At 35.3% G+C, this 25,742-nt stretch overlaps 1 protein-coding gene, 1 long non-coding RNA gene and 1 pseudogene across 6 annotated transcripts in view; 2 read left to right on the forward strand and 1 right to left on the reverse strand.

Moving 5' to 3' along the window:
* Nucleotides 1–25,742, reverse strand: part of CDK14 (cyclin dependent kinase 14) — a 653,719-nt gene that overhangs the window by 293,599 nt on the left and 334,378 nt on the right. For all 5 annotated transcript variants that reach the window (XM_077119488.1, XM_077120922.1, XM_077121765.1 and 2 more), the window contains one exon: nt 2,527–2,589. In XM_077119488.1, coding sequence (XP_076975603.1) covers nt 2,527–2,589 — 63 coding nt within the window. The remainder of the gene's footprint in view (nt 1–2,526; nt 2,590–25,742) is intronic.
* On the forward strand, nt 20,626–25,020 carry LOC143652549 (uncharacterized). The gene is made up of 3 exons (XR_013160975.1): nt 20,626–20,685; nt 21,340–21,463; nt 24,726–25,020. It is a non-coding gene; the product is annotated as an uncharacterized LOC143652549 (long non-coding RNA).
* LOC143651271 (protein DEK pseudogene) lies at nt 22,722–24,033 on the forward strand (annotated as a pseudogene).

Genomic DNA, 25,742 nt, shown 5'->3' on the forward strand with positions numbered 1-25,742 from the left:
TTCATCAATGTACTAAGAGGCAACAACTCCTGAAGTAGCAGATACTAAATATTTGAAGTATAATGAGCAGCGATGAGTTGAAAGAATAGCATGTGAATCTTGAATAATAACTACTTACACACACACACACACAAGTAATTTTAAGGACAGCACCCTAGTAATCGGAAAAAGCAGCAAACTAGAGATCAATCTCTCCATGATCTTATTAGGAGATAAAGAAAAATAAATGCAATGGAAAGAGAGCTTCCAGTAAAAATGATGCAAAAATCACCTACGTCTGACCTGATGGCAAAGAGCACACACACGCTTGCTGGGATGCACTTTCTTTGTTTCGCCAACAAAGTTTTCATGACCAATTGCCCATAACTAATGGCACACTGAGGGGTGGTAAGAAAACCTAACAAGGAAATAAAAAAAAACTACCCACGGCTCTTTGGAAAGATTCAGTCAGCTTTTTAAAATCTCAATCCTATCTCTGAATTTGTGAGAAGACAAGGCAAAGTTAGCTGAGAGGAGTTACTGATTTTTACCGAGGTTGGTAGGTCCCTTGGCTCCATAGGGCCAAAAGCCTCAAGTGGGAAACAAGAACAAGGGTGCCATTGTACTGTTTGTTTTAAACCCAAGGGCCACTAAGAAGAGAACATCTGAAAGTATAAAACAGACAATTTGTCTGAGATATTTTCACGTACAAAAAAGACCAAAATCATGTTCCGGTGAATATACAAACGCTTAGAAGGTAGACTTCAACACGGGTAAGATTAATAAAACAATCACCTGTTGAAATTTCTTCCCCAGTCTATTTTAAAACTATTATTTCAACGCAGACGTATTTTTAAGAAGGATGACTAGTCAAAATTTTTAAAGAAATCCTGTCAAATAAAACCACCACAACCAAGGAAAAGGGGATATGAAAAATCAACAAAGACTCTAAGCACAATTTGCCTCTATTATTTATTTAAAAATCAATATTTTCACACCCACTCCCTCTCCCCACCCCTACCCCCATCCATCCATCCTCTCTTGATTCTACATATAGAGCTTAAGGTAAAAAAAAAAAAAAAAAAAAATCAAAGATTTGTCAGAGATTCTACATGTGCTATGAAATTTTTTTTAATGTTGATTATCAAAAAAAAAAACAAACCCATCAATGCCCTAAATATTAAAAAATTCCTACGACTCATCAAGAAAAAGAAAATAACCCAGGGGAAAAACGGACAATATATAAGAACAGGCAACCCATAAAAGTAAAATGGTAAAGGTTCAAGAAATATGTGAAAAGATGTTCAATATAACTAGTAGTAAAGAAAATGCTAATTGAAAAGACATTCTGTTTTTACTCAACAGAATGGCAAAAATTAAAATGACTGGATACAATCAAGGCTAGTGAGAGTAGCGGGAAACAGTTCTCTCAAATATAACTCGTTAAAATTAAAATCACACCTCTTCCTCACTGAAGCAATCCTATTACTTAGATATACAAGAAGAATAAAAGAAGACTATAAAGCTTTCATATTAATATTTGCTCTACAATCACATTTGGTAGCAACTTTCTGGAAACAACCAAAAAGCCCAGGAGTAAGGAACAGGGGAAAAATGATGATTTATTCATACTATGGAATAATATATGATTATTACAAAGATTGAGTTACATAGTCAGGTATAGATATAAATGATGAAAAAATGCTATAAAAGATAAAAAAAAGAAACACACAAAATACTATACGTGCACATATCCTTATAGGACAAAGGAGAAAGTATAAAACAAAAAACATGCCCTGTTGTAATGAGTGGCGTTGATAATAAGAGGGAAGAAATGGAGGCTAATAATTTTATTTCAAATACATCCATAATAATTGGTTTTCAGGATTATAAAATGAAGTTATTTGAATTACTAAATGTAAGCACATCATTAAGCTTTCAGATAAGATAAAGCTTTTCTATCTTCTACCTCCCTAACATATGCCAAGACAGAGTTTCCTGCTTTAAGTTTGACATCTGGGAAAAATTTCCCATGATGGTTGCTAGGTCAAATCTTAGAAAAACTTAGTCCTTTAGACACATATTAATCAAACTTCTAGTAGAACCAGTTGGAAGCAGAACCATTTTTATCTGCTTGTAAGAGTGAAAAAAATATATGCATTGGAAACCTACAATAACACTGTTTTGGAGGTCATAATAAGGCTTTATAATGAAACCAATTTGGTAGTTCAGTATGGGATTCTGCTCTAGAGCTCCCTGAGATTTCCCTCAACTAAAAATAGTGCCAAAGTAGATTCCAGTGGATCTCACTCAAATGGGTACAATTTTCTCCATGAAGAAAGAATAGGATAAGCCCTAAAAAATATTCCAATGAAAATAATATATAATGTTAAAATATGGTTTCCAACCACTAAATTGAAGTAATGGCTATGTTTACTACAACATTACTTCTCTTTACACAAGTTTTTTTTTTTTTTTTAATTTATGGAGACTTGAGCTTCAAAATGCACACGAAGAATGCTAAGTCAAAAAAAGGTATTTTCCTACCTTCACATTTTCTGGATGCAGCCCCCCAGGGTGCTTGTCCATGTACTGACATAAATCAGTGTGCTAGAAGAAAAAGGGAGAAATGTATTAATATCCCTCTGGCAATAACACAACAAATCAATATTTTTCTCCTTCAAAGTCACCGGTACCTTCTGAACAAAGCAAATACAAGACAAGTGTGTAGATTTTTCAGTGTATGCAGTTACATGCTATGCCCACCCCTCATTTTTAACCACAACTGAATAATTATCTTTACCCTCTAAGCTCTATTTTATATATAACATATCTGTATATTAGAAAGTATACATAGCCATAATTTGTGTCTAATATCTTTTTCAATGACTCTATATGTCAATGCATTAACTAAAAAAATAAAAATAAAAATAACTGACCCAATTACAATGTCACTTAGTTCATGTTTTCCAAGTGTAAGGCGAGGTTATGACTGGCTATTTCATATGAGATTAAAATATCACAAATAAATAATTCTAGAAAAATTACCTTTGGGCTTATTTAAATTTTTAATATCTATATTTACAAACAATGGTTTTCAGTTTTCCAGAACTCCTGAATATATTTGAGCAAATACACCTTAAACATTAATAGAAATAGTCCAGAATTAAAAATTAAGACAAATACATTTGTGTATAAGTTAAAAGATAACAGCTTATGGTATTATTCTTTTAAAGATGATAAGCTTAATTTGCCCACAATTGTGTATTTTCTTTCTATGGCTTTTTTTCTGTTGCCATTAAGAATTATGTAGAATTTTCAAGAAAACATGTACAACTACTATTCAAATTCTTCCTCTCATATTGGAGAATACTGAAAGATTTATAACATTGAAACATTTTATCATTCAACAAAATTCAATGAACCATGGTGATCATTTGTTACGTTATAAGACTTGGGTTATTAAGGAATGTCAAGTTTATAATATATTCAATAATCTATCTGTAGCCACGTGACAATGGTTCATATTTGTTTACTGAGTTTTTATTTCATACCAGGTGGTATGCTTTAACCTGGGTCAACCCAGAGTGTTTAACTTTTAAATCAAAGACAATGAATCCACCGCATTTCTTTCAATTAATTTTGCATCTTTAGTGATTATTGTATGCCTGGAACACAGTAATGGTTCAAGAAATACAACCAATAAAAAGGAATCAGTCTATGAGAAAATCAGTAAGATTGATGGGCCCTTAGCAAGATTGACAAAAAGAAGAAGAGAGAGGATGCAAATAAATAAGATCAGAAATGGAAGAGGAGACATAACTACTGACCTCACAGAAATAAAGGAGGTAATAACAGGATACTATGAACAACTTTATGCTAATGAATACAACAATTTAGATGAAATGGACGGGTTCCTGGAAAGACATGAACAACCAACTTTGACTCAAGAAGAAATAGATGACCTCAACAAACCAATCACAAGTAAAGAAATTGAATTAGTCATAGAAAAGCTTCCTAAAAAGAAAAGTCCAGGACCAGATGGCTTCACATGTGAATTCTATCAAACATTCCAGAAAGAATTAGTACCAACTTTCCTCAAACTCTTCAAAAAAATCGAAGTGGAGGGAAAACTACTTAATTCATTCTATGAAGCCAGCATCACCCTCATACCAAAACCAGGCAAAGATATTACAAAAAAAGAAAACTACAGACCAATCTCTCTAATGAATATAGATGCAAAAATCCTCAATAAAATCCTAGCAAATCGTATCCAACAACACATTAAAAGAATTATACATCATGACCAAGTAGGATTCATCCCAGGTATGCAAGGATGGTTCAACATAAGAAAATCAATTAATGTAATACACCATATCAACAAATCAAAGCAGAAAAATCACATGATCACCTCAATTGATGCAGAGAAGGCATTTGACAAGATTCAACATCCTTTCCTGTTGAAAACACTTCAAAGGATAGGAATACAAGGGAACTTCCTTAAAATGATAGAGGGAATATATGAAAAACCCACAGCTAATATCATCCTCAATGGGGAAAAATTGAAAACTTTCCCCCTAAGATCAGGGACAAGACAAGGATGTCCACTATCACCACTATTATTCAACATTGTGTTGGAGGTTCTAGCCAGAGCAATTAGACAAGAAAAAGAAATACAAGGCATCAAAATTGGAAAGGAAGAAGTAAAACTATCACTGTTTGCAGACGATATGATACTATATGTTGAAAACCCGGAAAAATCCACAACAAAACTACTAGAGCTAATAAATGAGTACAGCAAAGTAGCAGGTTACAAAATCAACATTCAAAAATCTGTAGCATTTCTATACACTAATAATGAACAAGCTGAGGGGGAAATCAAGAAACGAATCCCATTCACAATTGCAACTAAAAGAATAAAATACCTAGGAATAAATTTAACTAAAGAGACAAAAAACCTATACAAAGAAAACTACAAAAAAACTGTTAAAAGAAATCACAGAAGACCTAAATAGATGGAAGGGCATACCGTGTTCATGGATTGGAAGACTAAATATAGTTAAGATGTCAATCCTACCTAAATTATTTACAGATTCAATGCAATACCAATCAAAATCCCAACAACTTATTTTTCAGAAATAGAAAAACCAATAGGCAAATTTATCTGGAAGGGCAGGGTGCCCCGAATTGCAAAAAACATCTTGAGGAAAAAAAAACGAAGCTGGAGGTCTCGCGCTGCCAGACTTTAAGGCATATTATGAGGCCACAGTGGTCAAAACAGCATGGTATTGGCAAAAAGATAGATATATCGACCAATGGAATCGAATAGAGTGCTCAGATATAGACCCTCTCATCTATGGACATTTGATCTTTGATAAGGCAGTCAAGCCAACTCACCTGGGACAGAACAGTCTCTTCAATAAATGGTGCCTAGAGAACTGGATATCCATATGCAAAAGAATGAAAGAAGACCCATATCTCACACCCTATACAAAAGTTAATTCAAAATGGATCAAAGATCTAAACATTAGGTCTAAGACCATAAAACAGTTAGAGGAAAATGTAGGGAGATATCTTATGAAACTTACAATTGGAGGTGGTTTTATGGACCTTAAACCTAAAGCAAGAGCACTGAAGAAGGAAATAAATAAATGGGAGCTCCTCAAAATTAAACACTTTTGTGCATCAAAGAACTTCATCAAGAAAGTAGAAAGACAGCCTACACAATGGGAGATAATATTTGGAAATGACATATCAGATAAAGGTCTAGTATCCAGAATTTATAAAGAGATTGTTCAACTCAACAACAAAAAGACAGCCAACCCAATTACAAAATGGGAAAAAGACTTGAACAGACACCTACCAGAAGAGGAAATACAAATGGCCAAAAGGCACATGAAGAGATGCTCAATGTCCCTGGCCATTAGAGAAATGCAAATCAAAACCACAATGAGATATCATCTCACACCCACCAGAATGGCCATTATCAACAAAACAGAAAATGATAAGTGCTGGAGAGGATGCGGAGAAAGAGGCACACTTATCCACTGTTGGTGGGAATGTCAAAGGGTGCAACCACTGTGGAAGGCAGTTTGGCGGTTCCTCAAAAAGCTGAATATAGAATTGCCATACGACCCAGCAATACCATTGCTGGGTATCCACTCAAAGGACTTAAGGGAAAAGACACAAACGGACATTTGCACACCAATGTTTATAGCAGTGTTATTTACAATTGCAAAGAGATGGAAACAGCCAAAATGTCCATCAACAGAAGAATGGCTAAACAAACTGTGGTATATACATACGATGGAATATTATGCAGCTTTAAGACAGGATAAACTTATGAAGCATGTAATAACATGGATGGACCTAGAGAACATTATGCTGAGTGAGTCTAGCCAAAAGCTAAAGGACAAATACTGTATGGTCCCACTGACGTGAACGGACATTCGAGAATAAACTTGGAATATGTCATTGGTAACAGAGTCCAGTAGGAGGTAGAAACAGGGTAAGACAATGGGTAATTGGAGCTGAAGAGATACAGACTGTGCAACAGGACTAGATACAAAAACTCAAAAATGGACAGCACAATACTACCTAATTGTAATGTAATCATGTTAAAACACTGAATGAAGCTGCATCTGAGCTATAAAAAAAAAAAAAAAGGAATCAGGCATACAAATGTAAATATTAAACATAATATAATTCAAGGAAAAAACTATTGAACATTTATGCACCTACAACGTGTGTATCAATATAAAGCAAAATTGATATAAATAAAAGAAAAACAAATTAACAAAATTTTGAAGGGTTCAGTTTACTTTTTCAGAAATCAACAGATGAAACTGACAAATAGTAAGGCTTTAAGGGATATGAATAACACAATTAATTAGCATATTAAATTTTCTGCTAAATAAACTCGTCCTACACAGGCTTTTGAAATACAAATGGCACATTCACAAAATTGAATATATAATATATATATTGAATATATAATATACATACTATTTGTAGAGAAAATGTATCACAAACATATTATTTCAGAGAAAAATTCAACAATTTCCAGAAAGCAAAAGTCATATTCATGTCCCCACATTTGAATAAAATTAAGAATTAACAACAACAAAGAATATTATATTTCACCAACTCTAAGACACACCATTATTTTCATCTCTGACAATAGAATATTTATCCAGACAGTAGTTAGAATACAGTTATCATTGCCTGTGTTAAAGCAAATTTGTCTGTTAGTCTGCTGGCATGACTGATCAACAACTTAACGACCAGCTGGGCTGGTCTGAAACTGTTACATACCCCTAGAAAAGTCATGTTCTTTTAACCCAATCTTGCGTGTAGGTCACACCTTAACTTCAGTAGCCTCACCAAAAGATCCTATTTACAAAGGGTTCATACCCACAGGAATGGATTAGCTTTAATAACATGCTTTTCTGGGGGTACATACAGTTCTAAACTACACACAGGGCATGAAATGTGATGGGGGAGGGCAGTGCACACCCATCACACTCACACGCACAGGGCTATCACTAGCTGTGTGACCTTAGGCAAGCTGCACAACCTCTGTGTATCATTATCGTCATGAGCACAATGAGGATAATCCTAGTACACTGACCTGATACATTTATCATGAAAAGTAACAAGTAAATACCATAAAGGCTTCAGAATATTGCCCGGTACACGGGAGATGCCAGAAATGATGATGACCCGTGGTGTGTTTAGGGGTAGACGTAGGGAGGGATCCTAGGGAGCATTGCAATTAAAAACAGGAATGTCAAATAAACTCAGAAAACTGGAATTCTTGGGAGTAGGACCATATTTATACATAATCTTCCTATCTCTGCATCTGCACCCAGCCATTCTCATTTATACTCCTCTGCTCTCCACATACAATCACTGAAACTATGTCTGGCAAATACACCAGTAACTTCAGATTGCTCTGGATGGTTAGGGGCAAAAATCTGGAGGATCTAAGATGGAGGAAGGGACAGGAGGTAGAACTAGCTTATACTTTCTTTCCTACCACCACGTTTCACAAATTTCTACCCATATTAAAACCTGGGGGGGAGGGGGGTTCTTCTTTTTTTTTAATGAACAGAACTATACCTGGAACCATGTTAGAGATGCCTAAATTCTACATTTTATTATAACTCCCTTTTTAACTTCTCTACTTAGTTCTATTCATTGGATTATCTGACCTTCAAGATTTGGACTGATTCAGAAATACAGAAATAAACCTACAATAATGCCAGAGAACACTTCTTAGTCATTCCATTTTTCAGTCATCCTGGGTGGAAATGTTCAAAAAAGGAGGCCCCAATGGTATTTAATCAGTAGAGCACTCTCCTCTGATTAAACAAGGATAAGCTCAAGTCCATCTGGCTTCATCTCCAGCTACATCTCGTTTTAATACCAGAAGATGCCCCTATAGACTGGATGGTGACCACATTATCAACCACACTTGCTGTTCCCTCAGCAAGCTCTATCATGGTTCCAGGCTAACATTTCCTATCTCCTTCACTATATGATGCCTTGCTTCACTTTTCCTCAACTCTCCTGCATTCACTCCAGCATTACTGCAGTTTTTCAGGGTAACGATGCTAGGAGTATTTGTGTCAGATGGGTTTACACCTGATGGCCTAGGAATAGTACATCAGTCATTCATGAAGTAAGTGGTTTTAAATGAAGCTATTAACTACGGCTAGAGTTCCAGATCAAGTAAAAGATGGGGATGAAACCAGAAAGGGGCCCAAAAGTTTCAATTCCCAAGTTTTATATTACTATCAGATTCCTGCATGGGTCACCCAGCAAGTAGCTTCTATTGGGTTATTTAGAAAGGGCAGGGGTATTTCTATGGGAAAGAATTTGAGGAAAGATCTGAAATCAGAATGCTTTGGAGGCTAAATGTGCTCTGTAAAAGAGTTTGCAAGATTTAAGATATGGGTTTCCTCACATTGATTTGATTTCTCTGTGGCTAGATCAACATAGAAGGTAGGAGAGAAATTTCCCTTTGTTAAAAAAGGCAGGATACGGAAAGACCACAGAAAATGGAAAAGACTTTTTTACTCATAAGTACTTTCACAGAAAAGAGTCTGAGATCATTTAAATCATATGTAAACCTGAGAATGCAGGGCTAATAATAGTCATGTGCTACACACAGCCATGACACTTCAAAGGGAAGACACTTTAAAAACTACACCGATAAACTTGGAATATAATGATGTTTTTCACTCTCTAACCCCCTTATCCTTTTTGTATTTGACCTTCAGTCAGGAGAAAGAAGGAAAATTCCTCCACCTAAATAAAGCCACTGGTAAGACTTATCTGAAGCCCACAAACTCAGACAACCTCTTAAATGTGAAATTATGTCCATTTCCAGGGCAGAAATAAGTCAACTGCATTTATGCTTTTCATTAACCAATTTGGTATGTGCTTATGTTTCTCTTTAATTGATAAATTAAATCTCATGGAGTGAGATTTTCCAATTGTTGACACCTCAAATGATCAAACCTTCAACTCAAGACAAATCAAATTCCTCAAAGACTAATTCCATTTTTTGCATTAGCCCCAGCTTTTATACTGGACTTTTCTCATCAAACAGGAATGGAAATAAAGCCCCTTTCAGAGCACAAGAATTTGTTTCCAGTCTCCTATATTGTTAAACAATGGTGCCCACAATATTCGTCAGCTAATTTTGATGTTCTTCAGAACCGCTGCCAAATTTATAATGCTGAAAATAAGAGCTCTATTTTTAGCAACTGGTCTAAAATGAGGAAATCTATGGGTGGGCATGACCAACAGAAATCCTCTTTTTGAAGTCATGTTAAACAGAGCCTCCCCATCCTTCTATCTCGGCATGATGTAATTTTCCATTTTCACAGAGAGGACACTCACTGTATTCAGCTTGGTAAGGCTTTCACAACATGAGAAAACAATTGCTTCACAAGACTAATGTTGAAAGATTATAGAAAATTACAAAACTAATTCTGAATTTCTTTATTCCTAATACATGGGCTTATTTTATGCCTAAACAACAAAGTTCAGTTGTGCTCTTATTTTGAACTTAATGAAAATCTGATGTCCAGAACCAAAATTTAAGTGGAAACATGTGATTTAAAAAAAAAATGAGCTCATATGTGCAAACTGGAAGCTCCCACATATACAGCTCTCCTTTCCTTGAGTGGTTTTCAGACTCCAATTGCTTAAGGAGCCCTACGGTCCTCATCCCAGCTTGATTCTAGACATCCTAATCACCTCCAGGTAAGTGACCTATGACTAAGAACATTTAAGTAGTAGTCTTGATGGTAAGAGACCATAACTGATTAATATATCAAATTTCTGAAGGACAAGAGCCATGATTTCCACTCTCCTGCAGTCCCAAAATTAATGGTAGTGGTGGCAACAGTGTGACAAAGGCAGCCTAATGTCACCTTCATTACCGTGCCCTGTATCTGGGACTCAGCACACATTCATTTTAGCTAGAACCATGTTCAAAGAGCATCCAAGCTACACTTTTGCAGAACTCACTTTCATTTACTTAATCTATTTCACCTGTAACTCACTATAGTCATGTCATTCATTTGGAAATAGTTACTGCTAGAAGAAATTGAAAAAAAAAACCTTTAGAAATTGAGTCCTCCTTTCTTCTAAAGCAATCAATGCCATTTTCCTCTAGTTATAATCTTCATGTTAATCAATCTACATTTCCTTAAGAATTAAAACATCAAATGACTGAGAAGTTGTGTTCAAACTGGTCTTCCATGAAGTCCACAGGTTTAAGTTGGTGTTGAAATTGCATTTTTTTTCCCATTAAGCGCTACAGTATTTATCTGTTTCATTCCCAAATCATAATTAATGAATTTGAAAATTATGAAGTCCAAGTGCATGACCATCATTAATTAATGAGAAAAATATTAAAAGAAACATTAACCAACTCTTCCTTTAGAAAACAATCACAGGAATTTTTAGATGTTTAATAAATGAATATTTATTATATCTATCTATATATATATCAGAGAGGCCCATTTTTAAAACAATGACTAAAACATAAATTTTATACGTATTCTAGCAAATGTTATTTGGGCCTTATGTCAATTCATTAAAACTCTCTATTGTCATTATTGACAAACACAGGAGATTCAAGAACAGGTACAAAAATGCTCTTTTCTCCCTCTGAAGTAGAGAACTTAATTAAAACTATATTATTGTGCCCCAAATTGCATCAGAAATAAATACTACAATAATAGAAACAATATAGGCTTCCCATCTATTATATAATCAATAATTCAAAGATATGTTATTCTCAAATATTTTCCACTATTCCTGTACATACTTATATTTTGCATATTATGAAGCCTATTTGTATATATCGTTTTTATTTTTAATTCATTTTGAACTTAATGAATAGTATTGCATATTATTTTATTTTTACTTGTTTTTAGGCCACTGTGAAATGTTTGAAATTCCTGCATTAACCACACTACATGTCCCCTAAGGGAGAGGCTAGGTAACACACATGATTGTTTATAAAAATCCTTCCATTCATTACCACAATTAATTTTAGAACATTTTCATTACCCCCCAAAAAAGAACCCCAGATCCTTTAGCAGTCATCCCTCAATCACTAATGGATGTACAACTCTGCACTGATTGAAAACTATGGATGGACTGTATGGTATACAAATAAAAATCAATAAAACTGCTTTTTAAAAAAATCCTCCCATAGCAATCACAGTGCTGTAGTTTATTCCTAATTAAATTAGCCATTTCTTTTTTACCATATAATGTATGCCCCTTCTCCTCTTTGGTCATAACAAACTTATATGTGACTTAGCTGTCCCATGATTCTAACTGGGACATTATTCTAATTGTCCCATGATTCTAACTGGGATAGTCATCATTTCTGAATCCAAAATACCTGGGTAACACAGGTAATGGGAACAGTCGGCATTTCTAGCCACATTCCCATCAGGTAAAACCAGCAATCTGAAAGATGTCTTCCCTTAAAACAAAAACCTTACTATTTGGTTTCTGGCCATGGCATCATGGAAAGGCAGATTGCATATCGCTGCCCAGACAATAAGACTATTGCAAGCCATTCTTCACTGATGTGATGGTTTGAAGCTGCATGTTCCACAGCAGGACCTGTTCTTAAAGTTAACCCATTCCTGTAGGTGCGAATCATTGTAAATAGGGCCTTTGGACGAGGTTACTTCGGTTAAGGTGTGGCCCAACTCAATCTGGTTGGGTCTTAATCCTTTTACTGGAGTCCCTATAAAGGATGAAATTCAGATAGACAGAGAAAACCATGGGGCACAAAAGGCTAAAATGAAGGTCAAGGGAACCCAGAAGAGAAGGGAGAGGCCAGGAGAGGCCATAGTTCGCATGGCCATGTGACAGAGGAGGCCGGGCTCAAGGATCACAGGCAGCCATTCCCAGGATGCCATCTTCAGAAAAAAAAGCATCACACTGATGGACTGTTTGGGACTTCTCTAGCCTCAAAACCATGACACAAATACTGTGACCTGGTATTTAAGCCAACCCACTACACGGCATTTGCTTCAGCAGCAAGAAAAACTAAAACAAATGAGGTAAAAAATGCAAAAATTAATGCTCCAATAATTCACAGATCTGAGGTACTTTCAAATGTTGTAAGAGCTAGTTCTCATATCAAAACACATATTTATAGCCATATTTCTATCCATATAGTTTATTTATTTTACAAAACTCCCAGGAAGCATACATGATTTTCTTTTTTTGAAATTAAGTAAATTCAAGGTATTACTTTAGGACATTTCACGGAATTTTGAGGAATCTTCTAGAAATAGAACACTGTAATTCAACAGAATCATATGCTATTAAGGCATCAGAAGAATGGGTAAAATGCACTGTCTTGAAATAGCAGAAGAAAGAACCACCCAATATGGTTTATATGCCCTCTGACAAACCATTCATAAACTTAAATAATGTAACAAATTAAAAAAAAATCAAACAGCTACAGTAAAAAGACAGTCATGCTATTGCGGAGCACAGTTGATTTTTTTAAAGGAAAAATAAAAAGTCAGGGCAGTGCGATGGTGGCTCAGCGGCAGAATTCTCGCCTGCCATGCCAGAGAGCCCAGTTTGATTCCCCGTGCCTGCCCATGCAAATAGATAAATACATGAATAAATAAAATAAAAAGCCAATGGGTAAGGGTGCACAGGTGACTCAGTGGTAGAATACTAGCCTTTCATGAGGGGGACCGGGTTTGATTCCCGGACCATGCACACCACCTTCCCCCCCCACATAAAAAAGCCAGTGGGTAAAAAGAATAGAATGTTTATACTATCCAACATGCTCAACAACTGGGGGAAAAAGAAGTAATGAAAAGCAATGTTTTTATGCAGGAGACCCGGGTTCAACTCCTGTACCCACCCTTCCCCACCACCGGAAAAAAAGGAAAAACAACAACAGCAACAACAATATTTAAAGTAGGTCACACAAAACTATTTTAGACTCAAAGTTTGAGATGGATAAATTCAAAAGGAACTGGAATAGCTCTCAGGAGTATCCTAACTCTGAAAATACTTTCTAGAGCTGCTTTGCTAGAAATATAGAGGAAGTGAAATTGTGGGGTGATGCCAAAAGTAAGAAGAGTTAGAAGCAGAGAATTAAGAGGAGAAAGAGGGAGAGGAGAGGGGAGGAATCAATGGTGAACAATAACAGAATAACTTCTGTGGCTATAAATAGGATGCAGGGACCTTTTTACTAATCTTGGTTCCAAGAGTGAAGAATGACAACCATATAGAGACTGATCAAACCAGAGCTGTGATCCAGAAAACTCTATTACTTATACTGTGAAACAGGTGTCAGACACACGTCATTTTTAATTAAAAAACAGTAACTCTATGGACATAGCCCAAATACCCCTAAAGAATGGAACAGAAAGATCAAAGGTGATGGTGGAATTATACAGAGAAGGTAGGCTTTAACAAACGAGTATGACTGCTGAATCATTATACTGATATTTCTTTTAGTCTCCAGTATCTTAGAGTAGCCAGAAGTAAAAACCTAAAATTGTGAATTGTATGCCATACCAAACTCTGAAATCTGTTCTACAACTAATTGTTGTGATGCACTTTGAAATTTATAGCTTTTTTGCATATATGTTACTTTTCACAAAAAAGAAAAAAACAGTCGATTGTGATGACAAAAAAGAAATTCCTTCTAGCCTTCAATGTTCTGGAGCAGCTAGAAGGAAAAATCTGATATGATGGCATAGTGGCTGCTCTAGTTTGCTAGCTGCTGGAATGCAATATACCCAGAAAAAGAATGGCTTTTAAAAACAGGAATTTAATGAGTTGCTAGTTTATAGTTCTAAGGCCAAGAAAATGTCCCAGTTATAGCAAGTCTATAGAAATTTCCAATCTAAGGAATCCAGGGAAAGATACCTTGGTTCAAGAAGGCTGATGAAGTTCAGGGTTTCTTTCTCAAGTGGAAGGGCACGTGGCAAACACATTCAGGGCTTCTCTCTCATCTGGAAGGGCACATGGTGAACATGGCATCATCTGCTAGCTTCTTCTTCTGGCTTCCTATTTCATGAAGCTCCCCGGGAGGCATTTTCCTTCTTCATCTCCAAAGGTCACTGGCTGGTGGACTTTGCTTCTCATGGCTATGTTGTTCTGCTCTCTCTGAATCTCCCATTCTCCAAAACATTTCTCTTTTATAGGACTCCAATAAACCAATCAAGTCCCATCCAAATGGGTGAAGACATGTCATCACCTAATCTAGTTTAACAACCACTCTTAACTAAATCACATCATCCAGGGAGATGATCTGATCACAGTTTCAAACATACAGTATTGAACAGGGATTATTCTACCTTTATGAAATAGGATTTTGATTAAAACATGGCTTTTCTAGGGGGCATACATCCTTTTAAACCAGCACAGTGGCCCATGACAAACTCTGGGATCTGTCCTGTTACTACTTGTTGAAGAGCGCTTGGAAAATTACTGCTTTTTTGTCTCTTTGCTTTGTATATATGTTGTTATACAAAAATTTTAAAAAGTTAAAAAGAAAACAACAGCAATTCTAGAACACATACTCAAAAAGAAACTATAAAACAATGACAATTTACTTTTCATCCTATTTCTTCAACATACCAGTTAAAAATCAGTCTCTTACATAGATACAGTTCCATTCTGTTAATGGGTAAAGTAATGCAAAATACATAATAATGAAGACATAAGGACTCCTTATTAAGGAGCTTACTATTGACTACATGAAATAAGAATGATAATCAAATAAATATCAAGATATTTCTTCCCTTCTTAACCAAAATGAACTATGTATTAACTTTAGTTAATATCATTTGATCCAGCAGTAACAATGTTAGTTTTTGTTCTAAGTAAATACAGAGGGATGCATCACATTACGATTTTTACAATGCAAAATACAATACAATGCAAAGTTCTTAAATGTTATTCTGAATATCTGATTATTTAAGGGGAAAGGGTAGTGGACTACACATTCCAAAATGCAACACATCTAAATCTCTAAAATGGGGTCTGGAAAAAATTTTATATGACAAATATAGAGCAATTCTAAATCTTCCTGACTATTGGGAACACAAAGAATATAAAAAGGAAAAGCTGTCAGAGTAAGTCTTGGCAAACTGTGACGTATATGACAAGTTTATTATATATGATAAAAGAGGTAATTTTTATTGCTGTTCCTGTGACACATTTTTTAATTAAAATTTTGTCTTTAATTATTTCTCTATAGTAAATAAAGTGGTAAAAGTCATTTTGTTTTCTCAAACTCAATGAATAAAAGAATCATACTACCCTTCTTTCTTTTTGTAATGCAGGTTTATATCTACAGAGACTGATGCTCTGAAGCACAAATAATTGAGAAGTTGTCAGGAATCCACAAAAAATGGGCAAATTCTCTTTCAAGTCGCACTTTTAATAGCAAAGAAAAAAAGACCTCACATGACAGAGGGTAAAAAATTTATGAATCTTTGTATTCTGAGTATTGCCAAAAGTTGAAACAGAATAGAAATTCCAAATTATGTCTTTTTCAGATTCCACAGTGAAAAGCCAAATTGATGATTTATCTGTCATTTAGAAAATTTGCCAGAGATCAAATAATCACTCTACTTTTTTGCTACTAGCTTTGCTCAATCCATGGATAATAAAAATGTGCTTAATTCCTTGATGTGCATGGATTGAAATTAAAGATATCCTGGAAAAGAACTGCTTTATTTTCTTCTCAAACATTAGACATTTGCAAACTTGCAAACATAATAACTTTACCAAGAGACTTGACATATTTGGCAGAAATAGCTGATGTTTTGAATATGAATCCTGAAACGTCAAGAGGCAAAGATCAACTTTATATCTCCTCACAGTATGTTTTATGCCAAAATCTAATCACGTATTCAATTATACAGAACTAAAAATATCTCTTTCATTGTCTTGACTTGGTGCAATTTGCCATAAAATGGTGGCTGAAAAGAAAATTCAAGGGAAAGAATAAAATCTCATCTAGTCTCTCTGGGATGAATTCAAGCAATGCTTTCCTAAATTTGTAGCTGAAAACATTATTTGAAAGTCAGACTTAGCAAGACTTCTAAAGAAGTTTTTGGTGCTCAAATTTGAATTATTTATACAAAATCACTTCAGAAAATCATACTGGAGAATTTGAGGTAAAATATCTCAATATTCAAAACAAATTGGCCGGACAGGCAAGCAGTTATCATAATCTGCCAGTGCAGCTGGTTGTCATAGTTTCTATCAAGGAAAACACAACTGAAAGCATCCTTGATATGGGATGTGACCACAGTCGTGCTCCAACTTTGATGCTGCTTATTATATAAAAGCTTGTGTTAAGCAAGCCAACTTAGTGCTGTTATTAATGAAACATTATGGCATTTTTTTAAATGTTAAAAAGTCAGAATCAAATATTTAATAAAATCTTCTAACAAATAAGTATTACTTGAAATTGTTTCACTAAGAATTTTTAATTTATCCAAAATCTAAAATGACATCATAGAAGAGCATGGGATTTTTATGTTAATAAAAACAGTGAACGAATTTTAAAATAAGGACAAACTTTGATACACTGACTAAATTTATTGCTATGAAAGAGGTCAGTATTACCTACATCAGCAAAGAAGGATAAAAACATAATATGATATAAATGAATACAGTATAAGCATAAATAAACACATACACATGTGCTAGCTTGAAAATGTTATGCACCCCAGATTCAATATTGTAGGGTGGAACCCTTCTGATTAGATTATCTCCAAGGAGATGGGCTCCCAGCTGTGGGTATAACCTTTCGGTTAGACGGAGCTGTAACTCTACCCATTCAAGGTGGGTCTTGATTAGTTTCCCTTTAAAAGAGGAAACATTTTGGAGAAACTTAGACACAGATGCTTCAAAGTACACCAGATGCAGATTTTTTGAGATACAGAAAGTAAATGCTTCAGGAGAGCTGCCTGAAACCAGAAGCCAAAGACCTTAACAGACACCAGCCACATGCTTTCCCAGCTGACAGAGGTGTTCTGGACCCATCAGCCTTTCTTGAATCAAGGTAGCTTTCTCTGGATGCCTTGGTTTGGACATTTTAGCAGCCTCAGAATTGTAAAGTTGTAACTTAATAAATTCTCTTTTTAAAAGCCACTCCATTTCTGGTATATTGCTTTACAGCAGCATTAACAAACCAACAATATGTAAAATGCAAGCATAAATCAAAAGAAGCATAATACATGGTACCACTGCTCTCACTGAGGTGTTGAACAGTAAATGGTTTGGGATATATTACTAGAATAGGCAAGGTTATTCTGAAGTAATAGACAATCTCAAAATTCAATGGCTGTGGGTTACCCCACAGAAGAAATAGTTTTGCTCACAAATCACTGGCCAAAGCGAGTAATGTAGCCATGTCCAAAGTCAACAGAAAAAAGAGGTATAATCTTCTTACAGGGAATAGGACACAAATACTTGAAAACAGTAATAAAATCTTCTTCATTAGGCAAATCATATTCAAATTTGTCTTAATTGAGAATATAGTAAGAATATTAAATATGTACATATATATTTGTAATAAAAATTTTTTAAACCCATTGTCAAGGATTTTGAGTACTTTAAAACAATGCTACAATTTTACCAACTCCACTACTTCTCATCAAAACTTAACTTCTCTAAAATATTTTTCTATACTGTGTTATTTATTTTCCTATGAATCTGAGTATCTTTCCAGCATACTGTCTGGTATACTTGAATTCTTAAATCAGAACTCCATATTCTCACAATAACTAGCTAAAAGTGAAACCATCCCAGTTAGTATAGTAACAGATTAAGCAGGTTGGGTTCTCTATATCACAGGTTAGGTTCTCTAGATAGAGTCTGAGGTACAATCTGTTTATCAGGTAAAAGGAATACAATATGTTTATTAGATAAAACTAAGGAGAATTATGCATGACTGGGTAAAGAAAGTCATACTGGGATGCTGGCCAAAAAAGCCTTTGGCCAACCCAGCAGGGAACACTAACACTGGACTATGTACTGTCAGCCAGAATTATCCCACCTTGGGAAGAAATGTGCCAGAATTATCCCACCTTTGTAAGAAATGGCCCCACCTAACACAGTCATCTGATACAAGTTGCAGCGGGAAAGAAAGGACCTTATTCAAGATGATTGTCTGCAGCTGAGACAGACCCTGGAGGAGCAGAGAGCCGAGGGACTCTGCTGACCATACTGCCTATAGCAAGGAGGAAAGTCCTTCCTTGAAGTGGGATATCTCTGTGTCTACCACACTCTGCAAAAGGGTTTTACTGATACCAAATTAAGACTTTTCTAACTGACTCCTTAAGCCTTGGAAAACATTCTTTATTCTGTTATCACCCTTGTCCCATCCTTGTGTTTGGTACATCTAGTCTACAGAAATACCATACCAATTTGGTAAAGAGTTATAGAATGCCCAGTGCACCTGATATTGTTAGGGATACAAAATAAGTCCCTGCCCTCAAGGAGACTAGCTGCCCATCCATCTAACACATGACATGATAACAAATGAGAACAATTATGGCATCCTTTGAGCCCTTTACACTATATCATTCATTTTATGGTATTTTCAGTCAGGTGTCGACTGAAAAAAGGTCACCAGTCCTTTCTTTGCCTCCAATAAATATCCTGTCACTGGTCATCTTTTTCTCTGACTGCTTTCCTCCAAGACTGCTGACTTTCTATCTTGTTGATAGATTTAGGTATCTTTCCTCAGCATATTCCCTAAGATTCTTTTTAGAATAGTCAACATTCTGTCAGAACATTGTTCTATTGGGATGATGAAAAAGTTTTGGTAATGGATGGTGGTGATGGTAGCACCACATTGAGACCGTAGTTAAAAACACTGCATTATATATTCTAAAGATGCTTCAAGAATAAATTTTTTTTTTAATTTTTGGAATTGCATAACACAAAGAACCTTAAGTTAAACCATGGACTACAATTGGTAGTACAATTGTAAAAATGTGCTTTCATCAAATATAACAAGGATTACAATCATACCACTCCAATGCAAGGTGTAAAATAAGGTGAATATCTTATTTTAAAATAAGGTGTAAAATAAGGCATACATGAATACTCTATCTTATGCATGATAATTTTGTAAACCACAAGTTTTTTAATAATAAAAATAAATGGAGCATGCACATCTGTAGGACTTTATAACTAAGTTTATATTTGCCAGTGAGAAAGGAATAAATTAGTTACTTGAAGTTGCAAGTTAATTCAACACTAAAGTTCATTTTCTAAAAGAGGTCTTTACTAATACACAGCTTTCAAAGAAATAATACACCATTGAAATGAGCAATCCATACATTTCTTAATCATTAAATTAAAACACCAGACTCTCACATATATACTTACATTGTAAAAATGTTCTTATTGGTTTTAAAATACTATTAAAAGTGTTCACATGTGTTTATAAGGTGTGTCAAAATCCTACAATGAAATGAAATCATTATAAAAATGAAACCAAAAAACAGACCAACAAATTAACGCCAAATATTTTCCATCAAGACAGAAAATTCTAATAAAGGCACACTCACACTGTAGATACTGTTTGTATGCCTAAACTGGACAATAATCTAATAACAGCTAATTCAAATACTTTCACTCCCAATAGCTTTGTCACATTTGACAAACACTGACAATTGATAAATGGTAAGATTTACATGTTTTCCAACCAGTAATGTGAAAAAAATTACCTAATTACACAGAGGCATACATAATGACAAGCTTAAGCATTTGTTCATATGTAAACTTAAGAATGGATGAGATACCAAGGTAAAGATGGCAAACTGAACATATGCATCTACTTTGTTCTTGCCCAAATGTGGAAGTTTGAAAACAGATGGCAATAAGTTTACTATAACAAAACACAAACAAACCAGACTGACTACATTTGCCAGTGTGAAAAGCCATGCTCTTTAATCCTCATTCAACATTGCTGGGTGGGATCTATTCTATTGTTTCCATGGAGATATGACCCATCCAATTGTGAGTGGGAACTTTTGATTAGGTGGTTGCCATGGAGTTGTGTTTCAACCCATTCAAGGTGGGTTGCTCACTGGAGCCCTTTAAGAGGGAACCATTTTGGAAAGAACCAACAGAATCCACATAGCATGTGTTTATAAGGTGTGTCAATATCCTATAATGAAATGAAATCATTATAAAAACGAAACCAAAAAACAGACCAACAAATTAACCCCAAATATTTGGAGATCCAGAAGGAAAACATCCTGGAGGAAGCCCTATGAAACGAGAAGAGAAAGCTAGCAGACATGGCCATGAGCCTTCCCAGCTAACAGAGGTGTTCTGGACCCATTGGCCTTTCTTGAATCAAGGTATCTTTCCCTGAATGCCTTAGTTTGGACATTTTCACGGCCTTGAAACTGTAAATTTGCAACTTAATAAATTCCTTTTTTAAAAGCTATTCCATTTCTGAAATATTGCATTCCAGCAGCTTTTAAAAACCAAAACACTATTAAACTGGCAAAAGCCTAGAAGCAGCCCTTTTTATGCCAGAGAAAGCCAAAAGGCTCCGGAATTGGTGGCATCAGGAAGTGGGAATGAACAGAAGGTCTACATACAGAGGTCCAAAATATAGAGGATGTGTTGAAAGTCTATAAGTAGCAATTTAATCCCTAGATTCCCTCTCCCAGTCTGCTAATATGGATAGCTGCCCTTGCCAACCACAGAGAGATTATCTGGTTTGAGAAGTCTACCAGGTCAGGGGAAGGGAGCCATCCTGTAACTGGAGGATTAAATGGAGCTTTATTTCCGATTCAGCTTCCAGAAAATTGGCAGCTAGGCCTCTATCCCCCAGGCAGAAGTTTAGAAGAATCATCTCTTGGAATCGTACAGCCCTGTAGTAGAGATGGATACTAACATCAAGCGTTCCACAACAAAACAGGTTAGTCAGTTCATCCTATCATGAAACTCATGATGCACCAGCTACCCACACATCCAGAGCTTCCAATCAGCTTGTTGGTAGACCACACTGAAGTATGAGAAAACAGCCAAGAATCATCAAATATGTAACAAAAGCTTCTAAAAGTAAAGACAGAAACCAAAACTAAAAGAAAAAAAAGAATAATAACTTGGGGGAAATAGAAAGATCGTCATTAGAAAAACCTAGTATTTTAAGTGAGATAAGAAAAGGGATTGCAAACTTGAAACAAGAAAGGATATTATAAAATGCAATATTCAGAAAACAAAAAGAGACCTTAGAAATGGACATTGTGGGTACAAATAGAGAAAAGAGGTAAATAAAGGAAGAAAATTACAACAAAATAATTTAAGATAATTTCTTAGAACAGAAGGACATAAAAACATAAAAATATACTCAACATTTTTGGTCATTAGGAAAATGTGAATCAAAACCATGATCAGACACCATTTCATACCCACTAAAATTGCTATAATCAAAAAGACAAGTGTCGGCAAAGATGTAGAGAAATTAGAACCGTTTCACTTGTAGGATTGGTGCATCCACCTTTGCAAACAGTTTAGTAGATCCTCACAATATCAACGGTAGTATTTCCCAGCAATTCCACTCCTAGGCATATACCCAGAGGAAATGAAAACATATGCCCACACAAAATCTTGTACATGACTGTTACTAGTGACATTACTCATAATAGCCAAAAAAGGGGAAACAAACCAGAAGTCTATCAACTGGAGAATGGACAAATAAAATGTGGCTCATAGGTACAATGAAATATTATTCAGCAATACAAAGGAGTGAAGCACTGATAAATGCCACAATATAGATGAGCTGGAAAACATCTCAAGTAAAAGAAGTCAATCACAAAAGGCCACAGATTCTATACTATCGGAAATGTCCGAAATAGGAAAATCTATAGAAACACAAAGCAGATTTGCAGCTGCAGGGACTGGGTTGTGAAAGAGGGACCGCTAATGTGTTCAGGGTTTCTTTCTGGCGTGCTGAAAATGTTCTGAAATTTGATAATGGTGACAGTTGCACAAGTCTGTGAATATGCTAAAAACCAATGAACTGTATACATTAAAAGGGTGTAGCAAGCTCGGCCCGAACTTCACGCGCCAGGGCAGCCGGCCCGCCTTTCCTTCGGCATCCGCCGCAGCGGCTCGGAGCCTCCCCGTGCACTCGCGCGCCAGGCCCACGGGGCCAGGGACTCGCGTTCGCAAGCATGTCCTCCTCCTCGGCCCCGGCTGCCGAGGGATAGGGAAGCCCTGCCCAGCCCGCCTTGGAGAAAGAGCCCGAGGTGCCCAGCAGAGAAGAAAGTGAAGTGGATGAAGAGGAAAAGGAGGAAGAAGAAAAAGAAAAGAGTCTCATCGAGAAAGGCAAGAGAGAAAAGAAAAAAGTAGACAGGTTGATAATGCAAGTCTCTTCCTTACAAAGAGAACCATTTACAATTGCAGGAAGGTGCAGAAACTCTGTGAAATTGAAAGGATACATTTCTTTCTGAGTAAGAAGAAAACGGATGAGCTTAGAAATCTACACAAACTGCTTTACAATAGACCAGGCACTGTGCCCCAGTTAAAGAAGAATGTGGGTCAGTTTAGTGGCTTTCCATTTGAAAAAGGAAATACAATACAAAAAGAAGGAAGAAATGTTGAAAACAATTAGAAATGCCATGTTAAAGAGTATCTGCAAGGTTCCTGATTTGGAAAGATCAGTGAACCAGTGAAGCAGATCTTGAATTTCTTAATGCATCCAAACCCTCTGGCAAACCTTTGCCAAAATCCAAAAAAATTCTAGCAAAGGCATCAAAAAGGAACGGAATAGTTCTGGATTTGGCAAGGAAGGCTAAGCAAACCAAACGTCCTGAAATTCTATCAGATGAATCTAGCAGTGATGAAGATGAGAAGAAAAACAAGGAAGAGTCTTCAGATGACGAAGATAAAGAAAGTAAAGAGGAGCCACACCTGAAAGAGAAAAGCCTAAACAGAAAGCCACTTCTAAAAGTAAAAAATCTGTAAAAACTGCTAATGTTAAGAAAGCAGATAGCAGCACCAACCAAGAATCAAAACAATTTTAAAAAAGAAAGTGAATCTAAGGATAGTTCAGATGATAAACCTTTAATTAAGAAATTGAAGAAACCGCCTATATGAAGAATTAAAGGAAACAGTGAAGAAATTATTGGCCAATGCTAATTTGGAGGAGGTCACAATGAAGTAGATTCGCAAAGAGGTTAATGAAAATTATCCTGCTTTTGATTTAACGGAACTTAAGAAATTCATAAAAATAACTATTAAAGAGCTAATTTCTTTGAGATAGAGGTTAGAGACAGAAGACTTGTTCCCATGGATCTGAAGATCTGTTAAGCATTATATTCGTAGAACTTACTGCTGATCTTTGGATCTTAAGTATTATGTAAATTTGAGTTTGCCATTTTAAATTTGATTTCTATGCAGTTTTTAGTTTATAAAATCTTGCACGCCAGTAATTGTTCTTTGCTTTTATAGTTGTATTTTGTACATTTTGGATTCTGTTATTTAAGGCTGGAGATTCTTGAACTGTTGTGGTTTTTTTAGTGTGCTTAGTATTAGACTGCTTAAGATGTAATTTTTAATCAAGTAGAACAAAAGCTATTATAACCAGCATCTATACATACAAAGACTATTATAGTATTTAATATGTGAAATATTTTGAATACACATCCCCTGTCAGTCTGAAAACTCAGTGGTAGTGTGTTCATCATATTAAACATATACAAGCTACAACTGTCCAGATGGCTAAATCTGAACTTTTCTTCTGCATGTGTATATGTCAGATTGTCGGCATGACAGAAGTGAGAGATATTATCTTTGCATTTTTAAAAACAAATTCGTTGTATATAAAGTTTTTTTTATTTCTTTTGTGCAGATCAATTATTAAATTCATATAGGTAGGGTATCTTTCTAGTTATAAACTATGAAATGTCAGTGTTCAGCCAGATGATATGATGAAGCAGTGAAAAGTCAAAATTCAGTGAAAGTAATACTGAAGGACAGTTTTGCCTTGAAAGTGTTATCAGTTTGTAGTTTTCGGGTTAACTCTGCAACAGTAAGGGTAGATACATTGTATATTAAGGACAGATCAACATCAAGATAATTTCAAAAACTTGGGAAAGTTTTTATTATTTGTCTTATAGTAAATTAACTGATTTTTATTAATTGCTTTTTCCCACATAAAATGCTGATATTTACAGGAAGCTGGCCACCTTCACAATAATGATAAAAGTACCAAGTGAAACGTCAAAAGAAGATAATGTGCAGGCAGCAGCGGATTTCTCTGACAAAGTGTTTCTCAAAAGTGATAACTTATTTTCACAGTACAGAAATTTAATGTCTTTGTGGAATCAGGGTTGCTGGGTTTTAAATTTTGTTCAGTCAGGATTCTAGGTAATCAAACACTCCTAAATGAGACTAATATTGTCTTTTATATTAACTGTCTTAATCAGTTTAAGTAATCTGTCTCAATTTTAAAATAAAACAGGCTTCTTAAGAGGAAATTGGACCTTTGATTAATATATCAAAACTATATTAATATATAGTTTAAAAAAAATCCGTGCATCATAGAAATATGTGTAAAAATGTTATATATTGAATGGGAACAGGTTCTTTAACAGGTTTGGCTTGTTTCCTGTTAATTACTAAGACATTAGGGAAGGGGATACTTCATACAAATGAATGGAATAAGCAACTAAATGAGGCCTCAGAATTGGCCTTTGATTTTAAATATTTAATTTGTTCTTATAAACCTTGTCAATAAAAATAATAAATAAAGGGTGTAGTATATGATTGTATGGTATGTATATTAAATAATGCTGTTATTAAAAAAAAGAACGTAAGTTCATGAGTTTCTAGACAACAGGGCCACCAACTTCCCAGCTTGTTGGACGAAAATAAGGCGGCACCTTGGTCTAGTTCTCACCTCAGCATGAAATTTCAGAACACTGGAAATGAGAAATATTTTAACATAAATAATGGGAAATAGACAACAATGGCGCAAAGCCAACGAAATTCTAATAAGATGATTTCTAACCAAGAATGCTATATCTAGCCAAAACGTCAATCAAGTGTGAGTGCAGAATAAAAATACTTTAGAAATGAAAGGCCTCAAAAAAAATAAATAAATAAATCTTCCATTCACTGTTTCTCAAGGAAGCTATTAGAAATTGTGTTCCCCATAACAACAGCATGGGATAGAGGGGGGGAAAATATAG

The sequence above is a fragment of the Tamandua tetradactyla genome, chromosome 1 (assembly GCF_023851605.1).
Source record: "Tamandua tetradactyla isolate mTamTet1 chromosome 1, mTamTet1.pri, whole genome shotgun sequence".
Classification (NCBI taxonomy): Eukaryota; Metazoa; Chordata; class Mammalia; order Pilosa; family Myrmecophagidae; genus Tamandua; species Tamandua tetradactyla.